Source organism: Schistocerca serialis, unplaced genomic scaffold, assembly GCF_023864345.2.
Source record: "Schistocerca serialis cubense isolate TAMUIC-IGC-003099 unplaced genomic scaffold, iqSchSeri2.2 HiC_scaffold_1407, whole genome shotgun sequence".
Lineage (NCBI taxonomy): Eukaryota > Metazoa > Arthropoda > Insecta > Orthoptera > Acrididae > Schistocerca > Schistocerca serialis.
In genome coordinates, this window is record NW_026047633.1 from 1,603,337 (window position 1) to 1,629,617 (window position 26,281).

General features: G+C 43.4%; 1 protein-coding gene across 4 annotated transcripts in view; it reads left to right on the forward strand.

Moving 5' to 3' along the window:
- The window catches only part of LOC126442782 (speckle-type POZ protein-like), a 76,887-nt gene extending 51,942 nt beyond the window's left edge, over nucleotides 1-24,945 (forward strand). For 3 of the 4 annotated variants that reach the window (XM_050090813.1, XM_050090814.1, XM_050090815.1), the window contains 2 exons: nucleotides 3,648-3,794; nucleotides 24,525-24,945. In XM_050090813.1, the coding sequence (XP_049946770.1) occupies nucleotides 3,648-3,794; nucleotides 24,525-24,912 (535 nt within the window). In that variant the 3' untranslated portion in view covers nucleotides 24,913-24,945. The remainder of the gene's footprint in view (nucleotides 1-3,647; nucleotides 3,795-24,524) is intronic. The other variant, XM_050090816.1, reaches the window with a different exon arrangement.
- Nucleotides 24,946-26,281: the final 1,336 nt, after the last annotated feature.

A 26,281-nucleotide genomic window follows, 5' to 3' on the forward strand; every position in this document is an offset into this window, starting at 1 on the left:
TGTCACCGAGAGAATCAGTCATCAGCAAATCTTATATCATTTCACCATGACTTTTAATTCCACTTCAATCTTTCCATTATTTCCGTCATCGCTTCCTCGGTATATAGATTGAACAGTAGAGGCGAAAGATTACATCTCTGTCTGACACCCTTTCTAACCCGAGTGCTTCGTTCTTGATCTTCAACTTTTATTTTACCTTCTTGCCTCTTGTACATATTGCAAATTACTCGACTTCTCCTCTGGCTTACCCATATTTTTCTCAGAATTTCAAACATCTTGCAACATTTGATATTGCCCAACGCTTTTGCCAGGACCACAAATCCTATGAACGTTACGGAACTTCAATTTTCTTTTCCATTCTCCTGTGTGTTATCCTTCTTAGCAACTGGGATGCTTGAGCTGTTAAGCTGATTGTGCGATAATTCTCACGCTTCTCTGCTGTTGCAGTCTCCCAAATCGTGATGATTATATTTCTCTCAAAGTCAGATTGTATATTGCTAGACTCATACATTCTACACAACAGTGAGAATAGACCTTTTGCCACCTCCTCCAATGATTTTAGAACTTCTGATTGAATGTTGTCTATACCTTATGCCTTCTTTGGTCTTAAATTTTCCAAAGCACTTTTAAAATCTGATTCTAATCACCAATATTTTCCATACCGACTCCTGCTTGTTCTTCTGTCACGCCATCGGACAAGTTGTTCCAATCAGAGAGGCCTTCAGTGTACTCTTTCCAACTATCTGATCTCGCCTCTGTATTTAACACTGGAATTCCCATTGTGCTCTTAATGTTACCACGCTTGCTTTTAATTCACTGGAAGAGTGCTTTGACTTTTATATATGCTGCGTCAGTCGTCCCAAGAATCATTTCTTCTTTGATTTCTTCACATTTTTCGTGCAGCCATTTCACCTTAGCTTCTCTGCACTTCCTATTCATTACATCCTTAAGTGACATATTTTTCTATTACTGAATTTTCCTGAATATTTTTGAATTTCTTTCGTTGATTGATCAACTGAAAGATTTCTTATATTTTCCATGGTTTCTTCGCAGTTAGCTTCTTTGTACCTACATTTTTCTTTCCAACTTCTGTTACTGTCGTTGTTAAAGATACCCATTCCTTTTCAACTGAACTACCTATTGAGCTGCTTATTATTGCAGTATCTGTAGCCTCAGAGAACATAAATCTCATCTCTTCTTTCCTTAGTACTACTGTATTCCACTTCTCTGTACATCGATTGCTCCTGACGAGTCTCGTAAAATTCAGCCTACTCTTCATCACTGCTAAATTGTTATGAGTCTATATCTACTCCTGGGTATGCTTTACAGTCCAGTATCTGATTTCAAAATGTTTGCCTGACAATAATATAGTGTGACTTTAAACCTCCCATATTTCAGTCCTTCTCCAAGTATACCCCCTCGTCTAGTGATTCTTGAATAGACTATACCAGCTATTACTAGGATAAATTTACTGTAGAGCTTAACTAGCCTTTCTTCTCTCCTATTCCTATGATCAAGTACATATTCTCGTGTAACCCTTTCTTCTACTCCTTCCCCCTACGATTGCGTTTCAATCCCTCCATGACTATTACATAGTACCAAATTACCTGTTCAGTATCCTCATACTTTTTCTCTCTCTTCACCTTCAACGTGCGACGTCATCATGTATAGCTGAACTATGCATGTTGTTGGTTTGCTTTCGATTCTCACGAGAAAATATCTGTACTCGCTTTCTGCCCTGCCTTTCTATTGATACTGAATCCTACTGCTGTTGCTACTACCCTATTCTCATGTGACCAGAAATTCTTTTCTTTCCTTTCCACGTCACTGACACCCACTACAGCTAGATACGTCCTCAGCATTTCCCTTTCCTTATTTTCTACCTTCCCAACCATATACAAATTCCTTACTTTCCACATCACGATTCAAACGTTATCTTTTGTTGGTTACTCAACCCTTTTCCCATGGTCACCTCCCCGTTGTGCCTCCTCGCCTGGAGATTTGAATGGGGGACTAGTCTTTTGCCAATGGAGAGACCATTATGGCTCTTATTGAATCACATGCCACATGTCATGTTGATGCACGTTATGCATATTTACACAGTGGTTGACATTGCCTTCTGTGTCCTCATGTTGTTGATCATTGCCAATTTTTCCTCATTTAGGAGCAGTTTCCAGCCTCAAGGGAAAGAGAGTGCCCTGAACCTCTGTCGGCCCCTCCGCCCTCTTTGGAAAGGCTGTTGGCTGAAAGAGGGTGACACCTTATGCTGGAAGTCTTCAGACACCAATGCTGATGATTCTTATTCAAAATTCAAGTGACGGTGAGGTTCAAACCTGGGACTGAGGATTTTACTGATTACTAAAAAAGACGCTACCCCTAAGTGACTGGCCCCAAAGAGCAGGGTATGACTCCCTGAGATATCCAGTAAAGCAGGAGCTATGGACACTGGGGCTATTCATGCACACTGGGGCCAAACAAGAAGAGAATAATGCAGCCAGCACAATAATATTGTCACACTTAATGCTGTGCCTTACCATCACATTTCCTTCTCGTCTCTGTTCAGCTATCGCCCTGAATATTTTCCGTGCATTCCCTTTTACAAAGCAGACACGAAATCTCTGCGCCCCCCCCCCCCCCCCCCCCCGTCTTGTTCGAAGTTCCCTGTGGTGTTACCAGAGGTCGTCCACGGAATCCTATGAGGTTTCCTGCTACTGGTATACAGCAGATTATATTCGCTGTCCACCTACAGGTGTACGACGTATCTCCCACAGTGTCAGTATAGATGTGACGTTTTCATCCAGCTATCATTTGTTGCCTCTGTCTTTTGGATACATATGCTCCATACAAGTCTATTTTGTTTCCTTTTCAATTAAAAAAAAATCCATATTCAATAAACTACATGTTACTTCACAAGTTGTAAACGTTGTCCTTAATACAAAATTGCATACACTTCGTAACCCATTTTTGTCTTTTAATGGTGGACTCTACTGCAAACTGCTCAACACGAAAATTGTTGTTTAAGAAACACATCACCACTGCTGTCTTTTTCAATGAATCGAATTGTGGAGACATTACATGCATATATACAGTTCTATTTGCTTTACTCAAATGCAGATTTTTGAATATACTCTCGATAACTTTTATAGCATAGCTCTTGTAATTCTTGTCCATCTTCATTCCCTCGGGCTTCACATCAAACAGCGCCTGCATATCCATGACCGTATAGTTTCAACAGTAAGTTGATACCCCAACTTATCAGTCTCTCTCTCTCTCTCTCTCTCTCTCTCTCTCTCTCTCTCTCTCTCTCTCTCTCTCTAAGTAGCAGCCAGTTCACTTTAACTGCTTCTAAATTCTGACTGATAGTTGTTCTGTTAGGGCAGCAAAATTGTTGGCCCTTATGTTTGGGATTTGGTTTATGCTTCATTGTGAACAATTTGTTGTTTCGCATCTTAAGCTACGCCAGTGGGGAATATAGCAGAAGTAGTGCAGAAAAAGACAAGTTAATTGGTGGTACAGTCACGTTATGTGAGAGGCTGGTGTTGTTGGCACTGAGTGTTCTGTTGCCCCGGTGGACAGTCCCTCAGCTGTATCGCCTGCAGTGAGCCCCTGTGTGAACACGCCCACCCACACAGTGTTTCTCTGCGCAGCTCGCCGACCGCCACAGGGGGCGGGTCCACCCCCAACTCTGACCGTCAACCCCACAGCGGCCACAGCCGGACTCCTGCTGCAGCTGCGCCTCCCACGTCTGCCCGACACACCCCTCCACCTGATGACGCAGCCGTCTCGCGCTTCCGGTGAGTTGTGTTGCCACACGTGCCCAAGTCTTACCCTCACAGTACTGCTTATTTAGGCATGATCCAGCCGATATAGTGAATAAAATAAAATACAGATTCCTTCAGTTTTTGGATAGAGGTTACAGATGCCATTAAACATTACTCCTTTCTCACTTTTTTGGCTATGATATTTTGAAGATTGAGCACATATGCAGAAGATTTCTCGTTCTCTGTATTTGCAGTGAGAATTACGTTCAGTTCAGTCACTCAACTGTAGTTACGTAGGAAGTGTCCCATTCAAATCATACCCATTCCCAAAGATTCTTTATATATTGATGTGTTGAATCTGATTTTGTTTTTAGTGACGATTGTGTGTCTTACAAATTGATTCTGAATTAAATGGGTGTGGAAACAGGATTTTTCACACAATTCCTCTCAACAAAATCTATGTGAATGGTTGTAGATATAAGTTGTTGAAGACACTGAGTAAGAAATGGCGAAAATAAGGTAAACAGAAATACAAGTAATAATGACAAAAAGTTAATATTTAGTACAGTAATGAGGATACAGCTTGTTTTGGGTATGTCTTAAAATGTAATTCGAATATTCCTTAAATGGTTCCCTGGTCAGTTACATCTGTAGTGGCTATTGGAAATCTGTGCCGCACTGTAACAGGAACCCAGATTTGCTGCTTATTGCAGGCAGTCTCCTTGAGCAGTCGGTTGCCTGAGCACACCTCCACTTCTGACTCAGCTTCTCATCGACACTTGCACTAGAGTTTATCCCGGGGGACTTCTGGGAAGAGTATCAAAAGGGAAATCTAATCGGTGGATGTTATCCTACTTCAGAGGATGTACATGAGAATCTCTGGCGGTAGTGTTTGCAAACCATGGGTAAAAAGATCATCCACAATGGCATTTCCAGTTACGCCAGCAAATGCACTCAGCTGGTCTAATGGTTGAGGTATCTGCTCTCTAGAAGTGAGAAATGCAGTGGGTGTGGCTGAGTGGAGATGCGTACAGCACTGTATGGCTCGTCACTCGTAAACAAACTCCTGTATTCGATGGATGATGAAGGTCACCAGGTGTGATGAGTAGTGGATTTGATTCACCGAGGAGAAGTTTTGCATAATTCCATGGTATAGTTAACTTTTATTTTTAGAAAAGGGCAACCGACGTGGGCAAAGATAGTTGGACCTACTGTATATATATATATATATATATATATATATATATATATATATATATATATATATATATATAAAACCAACAGCAGAGTTTCCACAATGATGATGGTGCCACTACAGCGGAGTTACTAAATACAGTTTTCCTCAATTCCTTCACGAAAAAAGGCAAAGTAACTATTCAAGAATTCGAAACCAGAACAGCTGTTAGCGTGAGTGACATAAAAGTATATATTTTAGGTGTTGTGAAGCAACTCAAATCACTTAAGAAAGGCAAGTCTTCTGGTCCAGATGGAATACGAATCAGGTTCCTTTCAGAGTATGCAGACACAATAGTGCCTTTCTTAGCAATCGTATACAACCGTTCACTTGGCGAAAGGTCTGTTCCTAAAGACTGGAAAGTAGCACAGGTCACACCAATACTCAAGAAAGGAAATAGGAGTAACCTATTGAATTACAGAGACACATTACTGACCTCAATTTGCAGTAGGATTTTGGAGAATACACTGTACTCGAACATTGACTCACCTCGAAGAAAATGACTTATCGATACATAACCAACACGGATTCAGAAAATATCGTTCTTGTGCAACACAGCTAGCTATTTATGCCCATGAAGTAATGAGTGCTGTCGACAAGGGATCTAAGATCGATTCCATATTCTTAGATTTCCAGAAGGGTTTGATACCATTTCTAACAAGAGCCTATTAAATGGTGTATACGACCCGGGGCGCCACCATCTAACCGTCTAGTATTGCCCCGGTACGAAATATCATAGATCCAGGGTTGATGCGCAGATCAGGTTGACTTGTAGTGGGGAGGGGGGGGGGGTGATCTGTGTTCACATTTAGTGACTTTGCTGTTTCCTCTTTGTTCACTGCTGTCATGTCAAATGAAAGAGAGTGGTTTCTGTGGCTGGGAGATATCAAGTGAATTAAAATTCATTCACACAATTACGGAAGATTAAAATATGTCATTAGTTCCAGATTTTAATACAATTTCCACCTATCTGACAGTCAAGCATTAATTATCTTGCAGAACAATGAAGTTACTTTTGTCGCTTTGCTGAAGTAATTCGGCTTTTATTTATCTTTTCCGCTGAGGCAGCCAGTTTGTTTGAAACAAAGTGTTCAAATCCACACTATTGGCTAGTTTCAACTGTTCACTGCATTTCAAGGGCACGTTTTCATCTTCTACAGGGTGTATACGACCCGGGACAACCGGGAGATCTGGGAAAAACCCGGGAACTTTTTCATCCAGGAGAAAACCAGGAAAAACCCGGGAATTTTTTAGAATTCTGGGAATTTTTCATTGTTTTAGTTTTCAGTTAAATTTTTGTAATTTTGACTGGCAAGAACCGTTACTCTAACAAATGATATTACTGTACCCCACAACTGCAGAATAATACTGCAACAATGAAACTTAACGAGAAAAAAAAACCAAAATAACTTAAAATGCAAATGAAATGCGCCATATACGACGACACAGTCCTCATGCAAGCGTCTGCCAACAGTAAAACGTGTCAAAGGCTTTAGGAAGACTTCATAACAACAAATTCCCTCCGATGACCGTGAAGTCACAACTGTTTACATTACATTCGTGTTAGCAGTTACGAGCAAGCTCATGCGCATGCGCAGCTGAGTCGTGTTTGAGAAGCATATTCTCCCGCTTCTGGCTACAGGAATGTGGCTCTCCGCTGTGCAAGCAGTCACAGCAAACAGCTAGATGGTACCGGGAAAAGGGGGCGCCAAATTCATATTCTCAAGGAAAAACTTATTTCACAAAGCGCCTAGCATCCAGCGCACGTTGATCTATCAATCATTTATATGATTTTGAAACGCATCCTTGTTGGTTTCTGAACACATTTTAAGTTCATTTCTGAATGAATCGTAAGTTGGTTTTTGAATGCGTGCGTAGTGTACGTGATGTCTCTGTCAGGAGAATCCTAATCGCATCTAGAAAATAATCTTTCTGCAGACAAAAGGGGATGGGGCCGTACAAGCTGAGCGGAGTAAAGCCGAACGGATAAATGCCAGTCGCTGTCTGATTGGGTTTTCGAATGTTCAGCTTTCTTATAATTCATAGCGAAATCCATAGATTCAGCCTACCAGAATGGAAATAAACGACTGCAGGAATAACAAGTGGGTAAGATAACGTATTATCTTCTCGTTGTATCCAAGAAAATGAAATTTTGACAAACTTTCTGCCCAGATTGCTACACTAGTAAGGTCCAGTTGTACAGTCCCCGGCTAGCAGCCGCTTAAGTTGTGATTCGGAAGTAACGCAGAAAACGTTTTGTACGAATTTGTAACAACGCCTAATGGCAGAACAATTTAGGGGTAACTAAACCGGTGATTCTGGCAGGGTTACTGAAGTTAATCGTCGAACAAATTTTGACAGTGGCAGGAATGTCCACAGAATTGGTGATGACAAGATTGTTAGAACGAGGAAGCAGAATAAACGGGGACATCACACAAATTATGGAAGGACGAGACTATTCCAAATTTATATAAGAATTTCGCAATACTACTTTCTGATCTCATGCTTGAGAAACTGGTGCGTATGAATGAAATGTGAAACTATTTCCTAACATAAAGCTTTTTGCTTGTTGTAGGCCTAATAGGCATTTGATATATGTACTTAGTGAATTATATTCTATCATGTATTAAAAATGACTGTGTGCCAATACAGTCTCGCTAATTTGGTGGGTGTGTGTGTGTGTGTGTGTGTGTGTGTGTGTGTGTGTGTGTGTGTGTGTGTGTGTGTTATAAAATTTGCTACAATATTAGAAAGGCCTGTTTTGTTTTATTTAGCATACATCGACAAAATATATGTAATCAGATCCAGAAACCACACCAGTCTTAGCTATTATTTGTATTAACAGCTTTTTCAGTATTAGATAACGAAATTTCGAATTTTCATGCAGCAAAAAGTTTGACCAACTTTGGTGAGGTAATAGATTCTTGTGCAGAAAGCAAAAGCACGCCATTTAAAGCTGTAGCAAGATTAGAGAGAAAAAATGCTAGGAGGTAAGTATTGAAATGTGTACTTTCTTGCTTGTCTCTTGTCTATATTGGTTTTATGCATCCTATATTTTACTTTTGTCACACAAAACAGGAAGTTATTAGCTATTAGGCAATAGAGTCCAAATTTTCTGAAGAGATCTTGTTCTCCCGATTACAAATAATCCCATCCGCTATTAATGGTGAGTTTTTTTAAAAAATAAAGAGGGGCAGGCTGTCAAACTGGCTGACTGGGAGCAGGAGAGGCAGCACAGGACATTTCTGTTTCCACAGTCCTGAATATAGTTTAATGTCATCGCTTACAAAATATACACGTTTCAATTCCACAGAGTGAAATACAGTGACGTGCGATAGGAGAACGCTGTACGAAGAGGCGTGGCACTGCACTTTGGCACACTTAAGGCCAAATAACATGTCTAATATTTTCTCTAACACGTATGTTTTTGTTTCAAATTTTTCAGAATGATGTGTTTTACAAGATGCACATAGGGTAATTTTGAAAATTCGTTTTTTTTAGTATTGACCCGGTTCGCAAATATCGTAGATGCGAGGCTGATACGGAGAGAAGTCCGAGCTATAGTGGGCAGTCTCCACGTGGCCCGTGTTAACGTTCAGTGGTTTTGCTGTTTCTCCTTTGTTTACTCTCGCGTCAAATGAAAGCAAAACGGATATCTTTGGCCGGGAGGTATCAAGTGAATTAAAATACATTCACATAATCACCGAAGGCTGATATACGTTATTAGTTTCAGATTTTATTTTGTTTCCACCTTTCTGACAGTCAAGCACCAATCGCCTTGCAGAACAATGAAGTTATTTTTGTCTGTTTGCTAAAGAAATTTGGGTTTTATTAACCTTTTCCACAGAGGCATCCAATGTATTTGAAACGAAATTTTTAGTTCCACAGTACTGGCTAGTTTCAACTGTTCGCTGCATTTCAAGTGCAAGTTTTCATCTTCTAGCACGTACGGCATTATGCCATAATAATGAACCAAACATAAGATTATGCAGTACTGGTACTCCAAGAAAATTTACATCTGAATCTGGACACACGAATATGCGCTTTAAGTTGCAGTTTAAATGTGCACATTTTAGTATGGTTCACGAAATTCTGATCTCTTGGAGTACCCTGGGACGTCTTACTGCTTTTACAACGTAATGTAAGATCTTTTAATGTTATACGTGTACGTACATACTGGCTTCCTACGTAATGATAGCTGCTCAAGCGCGGGCGCCTCTTACCTGGCGCTCTCCGGCAGCTGCTGGAACGAGCCTGTTTCCAGCAGGTCGTGGAAAAATATTGCGAATGCTGGTTTGAAAGGCGTTACTTTCAAAGTAAATATCCTTTAACGTAAGTTGGACTATGCGCGAGGGTGTACCATGGAATTCTTAAATCACAGTGTGTTTGACTCCATTTAAAAATCAACTCTTTGATGACAAGCTATTTAGAAGAATTTCAAACCCTGGAGATCAGACATTTATGTCATCATTAAAAATTTTACTGCCACATTTGTGTGATGTATCTTAAAGTGTAACACGCGCAAAAATCAACATTATATCGAAAGATTAGCTTCTCTTGCAGCTTATTAACCTTTGTGACCAATATTATATGTGGAAGCTTTGCTTTTCTTGTAGCAACACTATGTATATTAATGTAAGCCATTAACTCGTGTGTTACTGCTGCTTAACAGGGATGTTGCTATTGACTGACTACATCACGCGTCCTATGCTCTGAATACTTGCTGTCATGAGCTGGCGAGATCACGTGACATGAGCTGTGGCTGGCTTACAAAAGCCTATCGCAATCTCGATTTCAGTGATTCGGAAAGTAACATGCGGTGTTTGGTGGAATTCCAATGTGTGCTGTCGTAATACGAAAATACGCAACGTACGTGTTGCTGCACATCAAAGATATTTCCAAAATGTGTCTTTATCCCTGAGTTTCGTTTTCTAAAGTGCCGGGAAATTCTACACCCATGTCCAAAACCATAACCATTCAAAGGATTGATAAGTTTTGCACTTCTGAGGGAAAAATATACTGTCACTTAAGACAGAAAGTGTTTTCACGAGGGAGAAAGTGTATTTTTAAGCGGGAAATCCGGGAATTTTTTCGTTGTCCACGTATACATCCAGTATTAATCAAATTTGATACATATGAAGTATTGTCTCTATTGTGTGACTGGATTCTTGATTTCCTCGCAGAGATGTCACGGTTCTTACTGATAGACAGCAAGTCATAGAGTAGAATAGAAGTCATATACGGCGTTCTGCAAGATAGTGTCATAGGCCCTCTGCTGTTCCTGATTTACATAAATGATCTAGGTGATAATGTGAGCTGCCCCCTTAGATTGTTTGCAGAGGATGCTGTAATTTACCGTCTAGTAAAATCATAAGACGATCAATTCCAATTACAAAATGATCTAGAGAGAATTTCTTTATGATGCGGGAAGTGGCAATTGGCACCAAACAAAGAAAAGTGCGAGGTCATCGACGTGGGTACTAAGAGAAATCCGTTAAATTTTGGGTATACGATAAATCGCACAGATTTAAGGGCTGTCAATTCGACTAAATACCTAGGAATTACAATCACGAGCAACTTAAATTGGAATGACCACATAGATAATATTGTGGGAAAGGCGAAACAAAGACTGCGCTTTGTTGGCAGAAACTTGGAAGATGCGACAAACCTACCAAAGAGAGCCTACATTACACTTGTACGTCCTCTGCTGGAATATTGCTGCGCGGTGTGGGTTCCTTACCAGGTACGATTGGCGTACGACAGCGAAAAAGTGCAAAGAAGGGCAGTTCGTTTCGTGTTATCGCGCAATATGGGTGAGAGTGTCACTGATATGATTCGCGAGTTGGTGTGGCAGTCACTGAAACAAAGGCGGTTTTCTTTGCGGCGAGATCTGTTTACGAAATTTCAATTGCCAGCTTTCTCTTCCGATGGAAAATATTTTGTTGACATCCACCTATGTAGGGCGAAATGATCAACATAATAAAATAAGAGAAATCAGAGCTCCAATGGAAAGATTGAGGTGTTCCTTTTTCCTACGCGCCATTTGAGTGGAATGGTAGAGAAATGGTATGAAACAGGTTCATTGAACCCTCTGCCAGGCACTTCAGTGTGAATTGCAGAGTAACCATGTAGATGTTGATTCCCTCCTGTATAGAGATTCAAGTACTTTCTGCTTTGATTGACCAAGATAATCAGCTGCAGATTTGATCGACTTTGGAATCCACTGAACATTTAAAACCCTCCTGCACCTCAGGCAGGCAACAGAAGCACACCCATTTCCACTCGCAGTCATGGAAGACAGAGAGAATTAGTGTTGAAATTATATCAGGGGCAGGCAACAAACAGAAATTTTTCAATTTTCCTGCATACAAATCATGCGGGTAATAACGCGTAATTTAGCACAGGAAGTACATACCTACAAATAAAAAAATTTTAAAAACGCTACATATAAGATGACACACACCTACATGTGCTACATGCACACTGAAAACATCATCGACAGTGTCGAATTGTATACTTAGTGTCCAGGATAATAGTATTAATAATGCAGCACATGCTGATATCAAAATCAGTATGCTCCGTAGAGAATGTGAAACAAAGCAGAAAAAAATAGAACGCCAAGATGACATGCAAGACTTGGAAAGGTAAGAAGTGGGGAAATGTTTGGGATGCAAACACGCCGGCCGCGGTGGCCGTGCGGTTCTAGGCGCTACAGTCTGGAGCCGAGCGACTGCTACGGTCGCAGGTTCGAATCCTGCCTCGGGCATGGATGTGTGTGATGTCCTTAGGTTAGTTAGGTATACTTAGTTGTAAGTTCTAGGCGACTGATGACCTCAGAAGTTAAGTCCCATAGTGCTCAGAGCCATTTTGTGATGCAGCGTCAAGGGTAACAGCAGCCATGTCTCCGAGCTGATAGTCCGTGCTGCTGGAAACGTCGTCGAACTGTTCGTGCAGATGGTCGTTCTCTTGCAAACGTCCCCATCTGTTGACGCAGGGATCGAGACGTGGCTGCACAACCCTTACAGCCATGCGGATAAGATGGCTGTCACCTCGCCTGCTAGTGATAAGAGGCCGTTGGGATCCAGCACGGCGTTCCGTATTACCCTCCTGAACCCACCGATTCCATATTCTGCTAACAGTCAATGGATCTCGACCAACGCGAGCAGCAATGTCGCGATACGATAAACCGCAATCGCGATAGGCTGCAATCCGACCTTTATCAAAGTTGAAAACGTGATGGTACGCATTTCTCCTCCTTAGACGAGGCATCACAACAACGTTTCACCAGGCAACGCCAGTCTACTGCTGTTTGAGAAATCGGTTGGAAACTTTCCTAATGTCACCACGTTGTAGGTGTCTCCACCGGCGCCAACCTTGTGTCAATGCTCTGAAAAGCTAATCATTTGCATGTCACAGCATCTTCTTCCTGTCTGTTAAATGTCGCGTCTGTAGCACTTCATCTTCGTGGTTTAGCAGTTTTAATGGCCAGTGGTGTATTATTCAGACAACATTCTGCATCACTAGAAATACGTCTTCTCGCCACGGCAACTAAAGGCAGTCTCTCTAATTTAGATTTTTTTCACAGTTTTCGGAAAATATTGAAGTAGCTTTTTTGAATTTGTACTGAGGCATAATTTTACTTTCACTGTGTAAAGGAGTGTTGTCGCTTTTTGAACTTTCACCAGGTCCAGTGTTTAATTTTGACTATGTGAGGCAAGTATATGTGACACCCATTGCCCCGGGGGGAGGGGCGGATTGAATGGAATATCAAATGCGAAGAAACAGGACACCAGTTGCGTTACACAATTTTTATCGAAACTAGTGTGCTCTTTCTTCACATAGACATTCTTCAAAAACAGACGTTGAAAATGAACAAAAATCTAAACGACAAAACTGGTCGCTGCAGTGGACTCGGGGAACTGCTGGCGTAATCGGCGCCCAGCGCTACCAACAGAAATGGCAAACGTTTAGATTCACGACCCAGTTCTGGCGCTACAGCTTGAGGGTTGATGGCGTTTGCAGAAATGAAAAAGCAGGGAAGTCGACGTGAAGTGTTGCGGACAAATCGGATACGTGACGATACCAGACGATGGACCCACGAGACACCTTTCAGTGTGCCACTTACATGCAGTTACCGCAGCTCGCACGGTGGTTGTCGGGAGGCGTGAACATCCGTCGCTTTCCTTTCAGTTCTTGCTCTGAGGGGGATAGCTTGTTGATGTACAGAGTATCCAATAATAAATCAATACTCCAACGAACAGCTCTAAAACCGGGAGTGTACTTACGACGTGCAGCCCATATTTTTATAGGCAGGCACGTTGATGATTTTGCTCTGATATATCCATACTTTCGTCGATACATGGAGAGCAGATAACGGTATTTTATTTTATGTCGATACATCGGATACTGTACATTTTAAAAATATCAATTCATAGGCAAGCTCTATCATTCCGCAATCGACGTCTGTTAAAACCCGTCGTGCGGCCATCAAGACGTCGGAAAGCCTTTCCGAGGAGCCATCTCAGTACAGGTGACAGCGGCGCCAACACGCCGCCCTTTTATACCTTGCGAACGCGATACTGCTGCCATCTGTATGTGTAGATATCGCTATCCCATGACCTTCTGTCAGCTCAGCCTGTCTCTGCCTGGAAGCACCCGGGTGGTTCTACAGCGCAAAAGACCTGCTGTCAATTTGAAATCAGAAACTACTCGAAATTGTACGTAGACGGAATAGATTTTAAATAAGCTAAACATTTATTCAAAATAACTGATGCCTTGTCATCCACAAACTAAATACTTTCCTTAGTGAAGTGTGTTGTTACATTTTAATTAAGAATATAGTCAAATTGTACACCATCGACTGCTAGGCACATTTGGAATGGCTGTTTGAGAGAGGGAGATGAACTGCACAAGCTACATTGGATGATAGGTCGTTGTGTGGTCTGGCGCGCATCATCTGACGTACCTGGGGTTCATGACAGACTCTATCTTTCAGTGCTCCCCGTAGAAGGAAATCGAGTTGAGTCATATCAGGGTACCTGGCTGTACTGCAGCATTCCGTCCCATACAACGGCCGGGAAACTTTCCATTCATTGGTCGCTTTGGAGCAGGGGAGCGTCTGGGCAGCGGCCGTGTTCGATCCACATACACTGTTGCTTGTCCACGGAACTACCTGTAGAAGAACAGTTAGTAAGAATATGTGCATAGATATTTCCATTTAATCACCCCGTGGATGAAGTGAGGTCCCACAATGCAATTTCGTATCGTGCCAAATCATACATTCATAATAAGAGCCTGTTACTTCAGTTCTGATGATTTTCAGAATCGTCTGCCATGCACTGCAGCACAGGAAGACAAAATTTTAAGCCACGTTCGAAATCACGTCCTCAGGAGTTCCCACTGGAGTGTCAGATGGTAAGGGTGGCATCAATATAAATGCGAGGTGGGAGTGACTCTAGTCTGCTGACCCCTCATTCCTTGGCTATACGTGTGGTGCCACTGTGCCAATGGATAGGCATCGCAGCCAGAGCGGCTTCCTCCAGTGCCCTGTCGGCTGCAGCCTTCGCCCTCGTCCTCTGGGAGACGTCGAAGCTGCGTCTTCGCACTGCTGACCTAATAATGCGTGCAAGGGTCTGGCGCGATGAACGACGACGGAAAGGACAGACATTCCTGTTTCGACAGAATTTCTGTGACATTCGCCATATAAAAGCAGCAGTGTAAATTCACCTCATTAGTGTACACGTCTGCATGCAACGTAAATTGTACCAGAAATGACCTGCATATAGACGACACAGTTGCTTGGTAGTTCTGCAGAGTAGACAATTAAACAGTGGAGGGGTCTGGTACAGTGGCGTAGCCTAGCCTGGCCGTGTTTTGTTTACAGCGGAGTACCGTGTGTCTGAAACCTCGTGAGCGAGCGAGCGAGCTAGAGAGTGCCCGCCCTTCCTACCCAGCCACGTCACGAGGTACTTCTACGGGATGTTCCGAAACATGGGGGGGGGGGGGGGGGGGGGCGGCACTCAGGCGAAAACGCTTGCTATTGGGTGGAGCGCAGTGACGTCACGAGGACCCTGGCGCGGCGCAGCCGTATGCTTACACGGCAAATGCGCCGCAGCACAGACTCGGTGCCATGTTACTCCTTCATTTTACTTTCGCTTTCGTTCGATACGCATCTGTACAAGTCAAAACAAGGGGCATGACAGGTTTTGTACACATTAACAGTAAATAAATGATGATTAAGTTGGAAAATAACTCGCTCGTTTGATGAAGAAGCAGATATGAATATAGTCTGTTTCTACTGCCGTTTACCAGACGACGATGCAATCCATAACTGCTTCCTCTTTGCAGCACATTTCTTCATTGCTTCCAACTTTGCTTCTTGATTGAGATGCCTAATCCTTACAAATGTTCTCGTTTTTACATAAAGAGTAATAACTGGTTCATGGACCTCAGGAAACTTTTGTTTTGTAATAGAGCACAGAGACTTTACATTTTTTTGTTTACACAGTCCATTTCCGTGAAAAGCAGCAAATTCATCTTCAAACAGCAACACTGTTGTTTTCCCATGCTGGCGTTGGAGTGTAAAGACCACCACGAGATGTAATTGATATCCAGTCTGCAGCATGATCTCCTTCACTTTTTGCTCCTGGAAAGCCCAGTGATTTATCAATGTTGTGGCACTTAAATGCAATATAGCCTGTACTGTATTGTACCGCATCTGGAAGAACATCTCACATTACAGAGTCGTCCCCCATTGCTACCACATCTGTCAGTTAATTTTCTTCCACATTCACAGTTTCTGGGATTCCTTGTAGCAGCTCTTCTTCAACAACATACACACAGAGCTCACTGGTAATGAAACTTGGGGATGCAGGATCCGGGTCGGGTCGACGCCACACTGGGAAGACTCCGTGTTTAATTCTTTAGTAACCGGCGTGTTCCCAGAGAGAGAGAGAGAGAGAGAGAGAGAGAGAGAGAGAGATATCACTTGCATTACCTGTCAGTGTAAGGAGACTTACCCTGTTCCTTACTTAAATAGGTGTAGGATTGTTATGAAATATACCTAATCCTCATACCCTAGGAAAAAAACTTTCCACGCAATCTTGATTCAGTCTGTAAGTTAATATATAGCTAACTTACACACTTCTCATACTTCCGAAAAGACCAAAGAGAGACATTTTATTGTAGTTATAAAACCTTTTTGGAAAGGCTACATTCTTTCTTTCTCACCAACGCGCATTGCTGGACAGATATCTAAGAATCTGTTCAAAGTATTTTCTCAAATTGAGAGATTAATTCCAAACCCACTACACAAGGATGAGGATTCATATTTTGGAACTCTAGAGTTCAAGGCATCAAAGATGTCGTTAACGAGTTCAATAAAATTACTTTCAACGTCTTCATGAAGAACATACTTCAAAGCCTGAGCTGTTTGTCGTGAAAATAGTCGCGCTGCCATCTGTACATTCTGCATTGCTTGTCGAGTTACGTTTAAGTGCGCTTCAGTAATGTGGTGTGTTATCGTTAAGTCACTCTTCTGATGCTTTAAAAGTTCCTGTGTAGCTGCCTTGGATATTTTGGATTCATCAGGTAGCGTAATGCCTGTATCCAAGAAACGGTTCCGTAATAACTTTAACAGGTGTGGTACATCGAAGAAAACCTATACATTCGTGGTGTCGTCTGCTTGATTTACGAAATAAGTTCTCTCTGTATCGACAGACAGTTCCTTCCAAACTTTTATATTTTTTCCGTCCATATCACACGTCACAGCAACAACACCGATTCCTGATGCCTCAACTACCTTAATGATGCTCTGAAGCAAATTACTGGTAATCACAGTGTCGAAATCATAGTAAACTGGTTGTTTCCACTGCTTACACAACCCACGTATCGTGCAAACTTGTACATTGGAATGTGGTCCGACTACTACGTCTTCAGACGAATCGTAACATGTGCGGCCATCAAAATTGATTTCGTCAAATGTCAGAACTGCTTGTCTCTCTCTCTCTCTCTCTCTCTCTCTCTCTCTCTCTCTCGAGTAGTAAAAGTGTGTGACTTGGCTTTCAATAAATGCAGGATATCTTCAAGAATACCCGGTCTGTGTTTAAATTCCTTCGTCCGTTTCTGAAGGGTTGGCCTGCACGGCAAAGGAATTTTTCGCTTTCGCAAATAAGTGTATGCTTTAGGTGACAGAGCTCTTAAAGTTAATGCATGGGATGTGTCCTCTGAATTCCACTTTACCCTTTTATTTTCGTTTAATAGGCATCTTATTTGCGCCAGTGTAAAACAATTTCACAATACACTATTTACACTTTTGTGCAATGTTGCTTTTTCTTTCACGTCAGATGACTTTTCTGCCCGCTTCAGCGAAAGAACACGTCGGAGATCTTTCGTTTCACTTCGTAAGGCTGCATCACATTTTTTAGTGCCGCTTCTTACTGTGCATTCAATCTCGGCCCTCAGTTCCTTAATTTCCGAATTCTTATTCAATAGTTCAGTGGGTGCATGAACGCAATCTGTACATGTGCTTCGGTCGACTTTCTTTTTTTTTCGGTGACACAGTTTCTAAAGCCGTCAAAGCTCGCTTTTGCAAACTTCTTGCTCCACAGCGTTGTGCACGACTTCCGGATCCCTAAGGAATGAATTTAATTTTAATTTTATTATTCCTAAAATTATTTACTGAGTAGGCCTACTCTTCCTAAAATTTTTGACCAAGTACTATGCAACTGCATTAATTTCTCACTAAAAATCAGATCAATAGACAAAAGCGATTATATATCACCGGCATAAGCGGCTACAATAGCATAGTTTGATAAAATGTAAAAATACAATGTAAGAGGAAATACAGTTATACGAACCCATAACCTCCAACATGGGAGTCAGAAACCATACCACTACGCTGCGAAGTCAGCTGGTCAGCATCAGCTATTGTTACAGAAGTAAATGTAAACAAATTACGCGAAATATGCTGATTTTGTCATTTGAACTACACTCCTGGAAATTGAAATAAGAACACCGTGAATTCATTGTCCCAGGAAGGGGAAACTTTATTGACACATTCCTGGGGTCAGATACATCACATGATCACACTGACAGAACCACAGGCACATAGACACAGGCAACAGAGCATGCACAATGTCGGCACTAGTACAGTGTATATCCACCTTTCACAGCAATGCAGGCTGCTATTCTCCCATGGAGACGATCGTAGAGATGCTGGATGTAGTCCTGTGGAACGGCTTGCCATGCCGTTTCCACCTGGCGTCTCAGTTGGACCAGCGTTCGTGCTGGACGTGCAGACCGCGTGAGACGACGCTTCATCCAGTCCCAAACATGCTCAATGGGGGACAGATCCGGAGATCTTGCTGGCCAGGGTAGTTGACTTACACCTTCTAGAGCACGTTGGGTGGCACGGGATACATGCGGACGTGCATTGTCCTGTTGGAACAGCAAGTTCCCTTGCCGGTCTAGGAATGGTAGAACGATGGGTTCGATGACGGTTTGGATGTACCGTGCACTATTCAGTGTCCCCTCGACGATCACCAGTGGTGTACGGCCAGTGTAGGAGATCGCTCCCCACACCATGATGCCGGGTGTTGGCCCTGTGTGCCTCGGTCGTATGCAGTCCTGATTGTGGCGCTCACCTGCACGGCGCCAAACACGCATACGACCACCATTGGCACCGAGGCAGAAGCGACTCTCATCGCTGAAGACGACACGTCTCCATTCGTCCCTCCATTCACGCCTGTCGCGACACCACTGGAGGCGGGCTGCACGATGTTGGGGCGTGAGCGGAAGACGGCCTAACGGTGTGCGGGACCGTAGCCCAGCTTCATGGAGACGGTTGCGAATGGTCCTCGCCGATACCCCAGGAGCAACAGTGCCCCTAATTTGCTGGGAAGTGGCGGTGCGGTCCCCTACGGCACTGCGTAGGATCCTACGGTCTTGGCGTGCGTCGCTGCGGTCCGGTCCCAGGTCGACGGGCACGTGCACCTTCCGCCGACCACTGGCAACAACATCGATGTACTGTGGAGACCTCACGCCCCACGTGTTGAGCAATTCGGCGGTACGTCCACCCGGCCTCCCGCATGCCCACTATACGCCCTCTCTCAGTCCGTCAACTGCACATACGGTTCACGTCCACGCTGTCGCGGCATGCTACCAGTGTTAAAGACTGCGATGGAGCTCCGTATGCCACGGCAAACTGGCTGACACTGACGGCGGCGGTGCACAAATGCTGCGCAGCTAGCGCCATTCGACGGCCAACACCGCGGTTCCTGGTGTGTCCGCTGTGCCGTGCGTGTGATCATTGCTTGTACAGCCCTCTCGCAGTGTCCGGAGCAAGTATGGTGGGTCTGACACACTGGTGTCAATGTGTTCTTTTTTCCATTTCCGGGAGTGTATATACTAGCTTTAAAATAGTCAACATATCGAGAATACTTAAAAAAAACGGCTATTTCTAAGACAAATGTACCTATTATATCCAGGAGGGAAAGCAAATACACTTGAGCAACATTATTTATTGCCTGTACAATATAGCGAGTCATTCACTCCCGTAAAGCAATATAGTAATGTGTGAAAAAGCATTCCATTTATGTGATTTCGTTTGTATTACGGTAATTTTTCAGTTTCTATTATTGAAGGTGTTACGTATATGCAGACGTCTTACCCTTGCGTTTGCATTACCGCTTTCCACAATTTCTTATCCACGCCAGTTCGGAAAGTTTATGCAGGGGATTGCTGCTGGTAATAACTTCTTTCTTGAAGGTAACCCTAGAAGCTCATTTCTCAAATCCCGTTCACAATCTTCTGGCCGATAGTGACCTGACCACACACGTGCAGTTTCCACATTCACTGTGTCCTCGCGTTTGCATCGAACCATCCATTCACGTCGCAAGTGCCCATCCTTGGGAGAAACGTGACAAGTAACGTCCGTCGTCGTCCGAGCACTGTTAATGCAATGTGCCACGGCGCAGTTACAGCGACCCTTGCTCGTGGCTGTCTCAAAACTGAATGCACGGCACTGCAGCCTCCTCTCCGTGACGTCAAGGCGCGCGAGGGCGTCTGCGAGTTTTTTTACTCGCTTGGTGCCGGAATGGCCTGCCTGCTTTTCCTATACGCCTCGGTTCCGAAATGCCGTGCCGGCGTTTCCGCGGCGCGCGCCTCAAATCGGTGGCGACGCACTGTGCAGACCCATCCGGGCAGCGTTCATTTTTAGGTAAGAGTTGGCACCACTGCGAGACAGCACACGATAGCCATCTCCCGAAACACGACATTGTGGAGTAAATTACATCCACACAGGAACAGAAATCAAAAGCCAGGGTTGCTACATCTGTTACGAATATACGTCAGAACGCCTGTTCATCTGAATGCATTTTCGTCTACAATTCCCTCCTAAATGTATGGATATATCCCGAAGCGATTATAAACGAAATGTGGTGTAATTATACCGGACAACTGAGGACTTGCTCTTCCATTGTGTTTGCTCTAAGAGGTAAAAGTTCCCCTTGATTGGGTGGATTGAAGCGCAACCATTCTTGTGATACGAGTAGTGCTCAGAAGTAACGGGAAACTCGCCATTTTACGCGTTTTATTACTCAGATTCATACGTCCTTTTTGTCTTTGTGTGTACAACGTTATGCGTATCGGTTACTTAGTGTGTTGTCAGGTGTTAGAAAGGATACTGGTATTTTAAGAGTATCTGCGACTATTTGTTTACTGTAAAAACGGATTACCGCATTTGTATTAAAATTTGCTATGAGAACGGATTAAAATGCATCGTGGTTTTAGAAATATTATATACCGCTTTTGCTGAGTATACTACGAGTGAAATAGGTGTTTACGACTGGTATAAACCTTTAGAAGAAGATGAGGATGACGAGAAGGTCATAATAGAAGACGAACTGAGAGTTAAACCAAACGATGCGTAAACCAACACTCGATCGACTCGGTGACAGACGGCCAAGACCACTGAAATGTGTTACGTTTCTGACAGTGATCTCCGGTTTTGACAGTACAGTGCACCACGACTCCTTGTCCCAAGATGAAACGGCCAGTGGGCAGATCTTCTCACCAGCTCAACCCCGATGGCTTGAAGCAACACGGAAAGGTGTCCCGCTTTGTGGCGGAACAGTTCATTGTTTCTGCACTGCGATAACGCACCTGCTCACAGTTCGTTGCCAGCTTGTGCATGTTTGGCTAGAAACAATACTGTAGTGATGTCCTTGGCCCCATGTTCGCTCCATGTGACATTTTGTTCTCAAAAATCAAGACAAACCTTAAAGAGCTGTCTTTTACATAAAAGATGACATTCAAACTGCACCTCTGAGAGAACTAAACGCTACCATAAGGATTGTTCCAGAACAGTTTTAAGCATTGGAAGAACCACTGGAATAAATGTATAATATGTAATAGGAAATATTTTGGTGAAGACGACATTGATGTAGACCAATAAATAAACCCAGTGTTGGATACAACATTCACCGCTGTTGCTTCCACTATCATATTGTCCATTTCGGTGCCAACGTCACGACCCTGTCATAGTCTTCTAACAGGAATGTCGTTGGTTCACCACCCAAGTTTCGTCGATAGAAAAGAGTTCTGTTAATTTCCTGACTTGTATCAAGTATTTGCATCGCCAGTCAGTAATGACTTCTCTCGAGAGAGACCTTTCCTTTACTTAGAGGTCTGTTGCAAGTAAATCGCATTTCATGCAGTGTCTTACGCTAAACAGCTTTCTTCCAAGGAAAATAATTTTTTTGTTTTTACGGCAACAACTAATTTGTGTAATGTCAGCAGTAGTTTTTAGCCATACAAAAGTCCCTATGGTTGATCAAATTACCTATTTTGAGAAGCTGCCTGCAATGATGGATTTATACTCCAAATTTCGTAGTGCACTTTCTTGGCGGTTCTGGCAAACTGTGTGGTTTATTTTCGGTTGCCTTTCTGATGCGTCCAATAGCGGCAAGGCTGAGTTGTGTGTAAACTACAATCCTTTCTTATTGAGACGGGCAACATTAGCCCCCAGTTCTTTCTGTGCCGACTCTTTAATACAATCTGTGATTGCAATAGAGGTGACTGAGCCATTTTTACCCCAAAGATCGCAATTCTTTGCATTGTGCAGATTTTCCTGTGATGTGGTGCGCTTGTCGATCATCTCTGAATAACATATTCGTACATGTCCACAGAGCATTTCACACGGTGGATTACTGTCGACTGTTGAAGAAGATAGAAACGTGTGGAATAGGTTCCCATGTATGTGAGTGGACCTCAGCTCTTACGTGACAGAACCCAGTATGTTGTCCTCAGTGGCGAGCGTTCGCCAGAGGCAGGAGTTCTCCAGAAAAGGGTGGTTGGACCGCTCTTACTGTCTGTATACATAAATGGTCTGGTGGACAGGTATCTGCAGCTGTTTGCTGACTGTCCCCTAGTGTACAGTAAGATGTCATCGTTGAGTGAGTGTAGGAGGACACAAGGCGAGTTGGACAAAATTTCTAGTTGCTGTGACGAATGGCAGCCATCTGTAAGTTGATGCAGGTGAGTAGGAAAAACAGACACGTAGTGTTAAGGTGTTCCGCTAGACACAGAGGTGTCGCTTAAATGTCTGAGCGAAAGTTCGCAAAGCGATACGAAATGGAACGAGGTTGAGAGGACTGCGGTAGGGAAGGCGGGAGGTCGACTTTAGTTTGTTGGGAGAATTTTAGGAAAGTGTGGTTGGCCTGTAGATGAGGCTGCATGTAGGCCGCTGGTGCGACCTATTCTCGAGTACTGCTAGAGTGTTTTGTATCGGCAACAGGTATAATTATAGGAAGACAGCTATAGGACTGAGAGCTGAGCTGCTAGATTTGCTACCGGTAGTTTCGAGTGACGCAGAGGTATTGTGCAGAAGGTTCAGGAACTCGAATCGGAATCACTGGAGGGGAGGCGACGTTCTTTTCGAGGAACTCTGTTGAGAAAATTTAGAGAACTGTTTTTTGACGCTGACTGCAGAACAATTCTAGTTGTGGCAATGTACACTTGAGACAAGGCGTGTGAAGATAGGGTGAGAGGCACTGTTGCTCGTACAGAGGCATACAGGCAGTCGTTTCTGCCTCGCTCTACTTGGGAGCGGAACGGAAAAAGCAGATGACTGCAGTCAGTTGAGAACTTTTTATGTGTACCAGTTACTACTATTGTTTCATACGGTTGCTGCTCCACCTACATTGATTATTTTGTACTGAATGCAGCAGTTTTATTACGTCTGTAGTTTCTAGTTGGTATTTCAATTGTCTTTGGAGCTTCTTACTGGCTCTCTCGCTTGGGATTAGCCTTTAACTTGCATCAGCTGTGGGGAGAGGTTCCCGCGACATTGGTTAAAGTTCAGCAATGCCAGATCTATACAAGTATTTTGATATTTGTAAGTGAACATGCAATAATCAATTAACACTGAGTTTTTCTATTTCTTACAGACACCTGATTTCTTTCTGGCATGATCTAATTTATGCATAGCATTAGATACAGGAAATACAGTACTTTTTTGAGACTGGTATAAAGTTACGGTTTAAGTGTTTGTAGTACTACTGAAAGAGAAATTTTACTCGGAAGCAGCGTAGCTGGTGTACACTTTAAGTTGACTTAGACCTTTTTAAGTATAAATGTAAAGTTTTACGCCTTCTGTAGTGGTGTGTAACTTATTTTGTGTCCAGAATTTTCAGAAAATGCAAAAAGTTACACAAAGTTAACATGAACGAGTATAGTAGTTGTGCAGGATACCGCCTGCCACAGACCATATGGTGGGTTGCAAAGTTTGTAAGCAGATGGAAATGAACGTTCCAGTGGATGTATCTCTTGTTGCATGCATGATTATATGAGCACATGTGACGATTATTATGCAGCAGGTAGTTTGTGTGTGTGTGTGTGTGTGTGTGTGTGTGTGTGTGTGTGTGTGTGTGTGTGTGTGTGTCAGGGAGAGCCGACCTGGTGCCCGTGTTGTATTTGAAATATTCGACCGACTTATTGTGTACGAAGCAGTGACTTTTATATTTTTTGTCGGTAGGTCAGGAAATTTCCATGTTACTGGTCTGAATCACTTAGCTGTCTGGTGAGGAAATTGTATTTCAGTACTTGCAGATGCGTTTAGTTTCCAGTGTTTTCTTCCTAAGTGATTGAAGGAATTGGTACGCAGAGAAGGTAGTTTTGGGGTGTGTTTGAATGTAGATGAAGGGTTGGGTAGCAACTGCATGCCGAGGTGAAAGGAGGCGGATCTGTGGAGTGAACTATGAGGAAATGTGCCAAATGAATTTAAGAGATGGAGTGCACCTATTTTTAATGGGAGATGGGTGAAGTTTCTGATTATGGGCTAGTTCTGTGCATCTGTCTGTAATACGCTGGTTAACCCGTATCGCAGAAGCGAGATTTCTAGATTTGTGACTTGTCGCTCGGAAGAAGTGTATTCAGAATTGTTGGCAGTTTTGCGGCTGTGACAGTTTCTTTCATTTGGTGTGTGTGTGTGTCTCGATAGTAGAGAGTAAGTGTGTCGATGTTTTGTGCAGGAGCCTTTCTGATGCAGAGCGAGGCAGGAGGCTGAGAGAGGCGGCTGAGTGGGGGGCGGTGGAGGAGGTGCGGGCGTTGCTGGCGGTTGGGGCGGACGTGGCGGCGAGGGGCTGGCACAAGTGGACCGCCCTGCACTGCGCTGCAGGGAGAGGCGACGCGGCTGTGGTGCGGCTGCTGCTCTCTGCGGCGTCCGACCCCAACGCCAGGAATCTGCTGGGGCGGACGCCGCTGCACTTGGCGGCACGGTGGGGGCGCGCAGAAGCGGCGGCTGCGTTGCTGCAGGGCGGAGCCGACAGGGGGGTGAGGGCTAATGACGGGAGGACCCCCCTGGACTTCGCCAGGCGGTACGACCATCACGAGATAGTCGAGATGCTAACAGGGCGTTAATACGTGCCACTAGAGAAAATAACATGTACTTCATTCTACATAACATTAAAATAAAAAATTGAAAAATGAACGCTTTCTCTATTCATTTCTACCTTTTGCAGTCCACACAATTACTCCAGTAACACCACAACTACTGCAACAACAGGAGATATCTGTAAACCAACGTGACAAACCTTCCTTTCGAGAATTCACTACGTAAAACATTTCACAAGCAATTTCTGCAAAAGCTCGGCAACAATTGACAAATACTCCATCATTCATAAACTTCACTTCTCTCTCCCTCTCTGTCTTGCGTTTCTCTTCCCATATACAGTATTCAAACAGCTTACAAGAATACAGCCGACGTCTCTCACAACCGCCTGTATTTCGAAATGTAAACACCCAATCTCTTCCAAGAGACAAATGCGAGAATACCGGTTGTTGTGCGTTAATGTTAGTTCTTTGCACCAGTCTCCTACATTACCTAATTACTGCAAACCATTTGCTAGCAGTGTCTATGTTGCTACGTTACATCACTGCGAACTGCACCATACTCAGATTACTGGCATATAAGCTGTTCACTTAGAATGTACCTTCACTTCCGACTTCACACTGAATTCACTTCTGTGCGTGCACCGCACAAGTACTTTTCATGTTTAACTGTAATGTCACATTGGTAGCAGTGCTCACACCACATCATGCTCACACCATCTGCAGCCTTCTTGCCAGCTCACCTTCAAATAAAGACAATTGAAGAACCACCTAAAATCATTCCTCTCCCACACACCTCGCTCGCTGCTCTTAACAGAAGAAACTACCATCTCTCAGGGAATTATACTCAATCACGTGAGACATGGAGCGATCACTGGAATTATACGGCAGTTTCCCAAAGTACAGTTTTGCATCTCTATAGGTGTTTTGGAAGCAGACCGCATTTGGAACATTCATTCCCCTCTCTGCTGTGATACAATTAGACTTTGCATACCCGTCCGTGCATGTGTGACCAAAGTGGCAGACTGCATTCTGAACAAGAGCTTCTGTGGCCCTCACGTGGCGGCGTTACACACGGAAGCTCCTCAACATTCTCTGTGAGGAAGCAGGGACGCCAGAAGGCAGTACTGACTTGGTGAGTGACCTCCACGGCATTGATGAATACTTCAGGCTCTGCCAGTTGATCCTCAACATAAATAAATGTAATATACTGCGCATACACAGGAAAAGAAATCCACTACTGTACAATTACACTACTGATCACAAATTGCTGGAAACAGTAAGTTACCTACAGTAAAATACCTAGGAGTAACTGTCCAGAGCCACCCTGCGTGCAATGACCAAAAAATACCAATTGGTAAGAAACTGCGATAGATATTTTCTCAGCGATTCCACAATC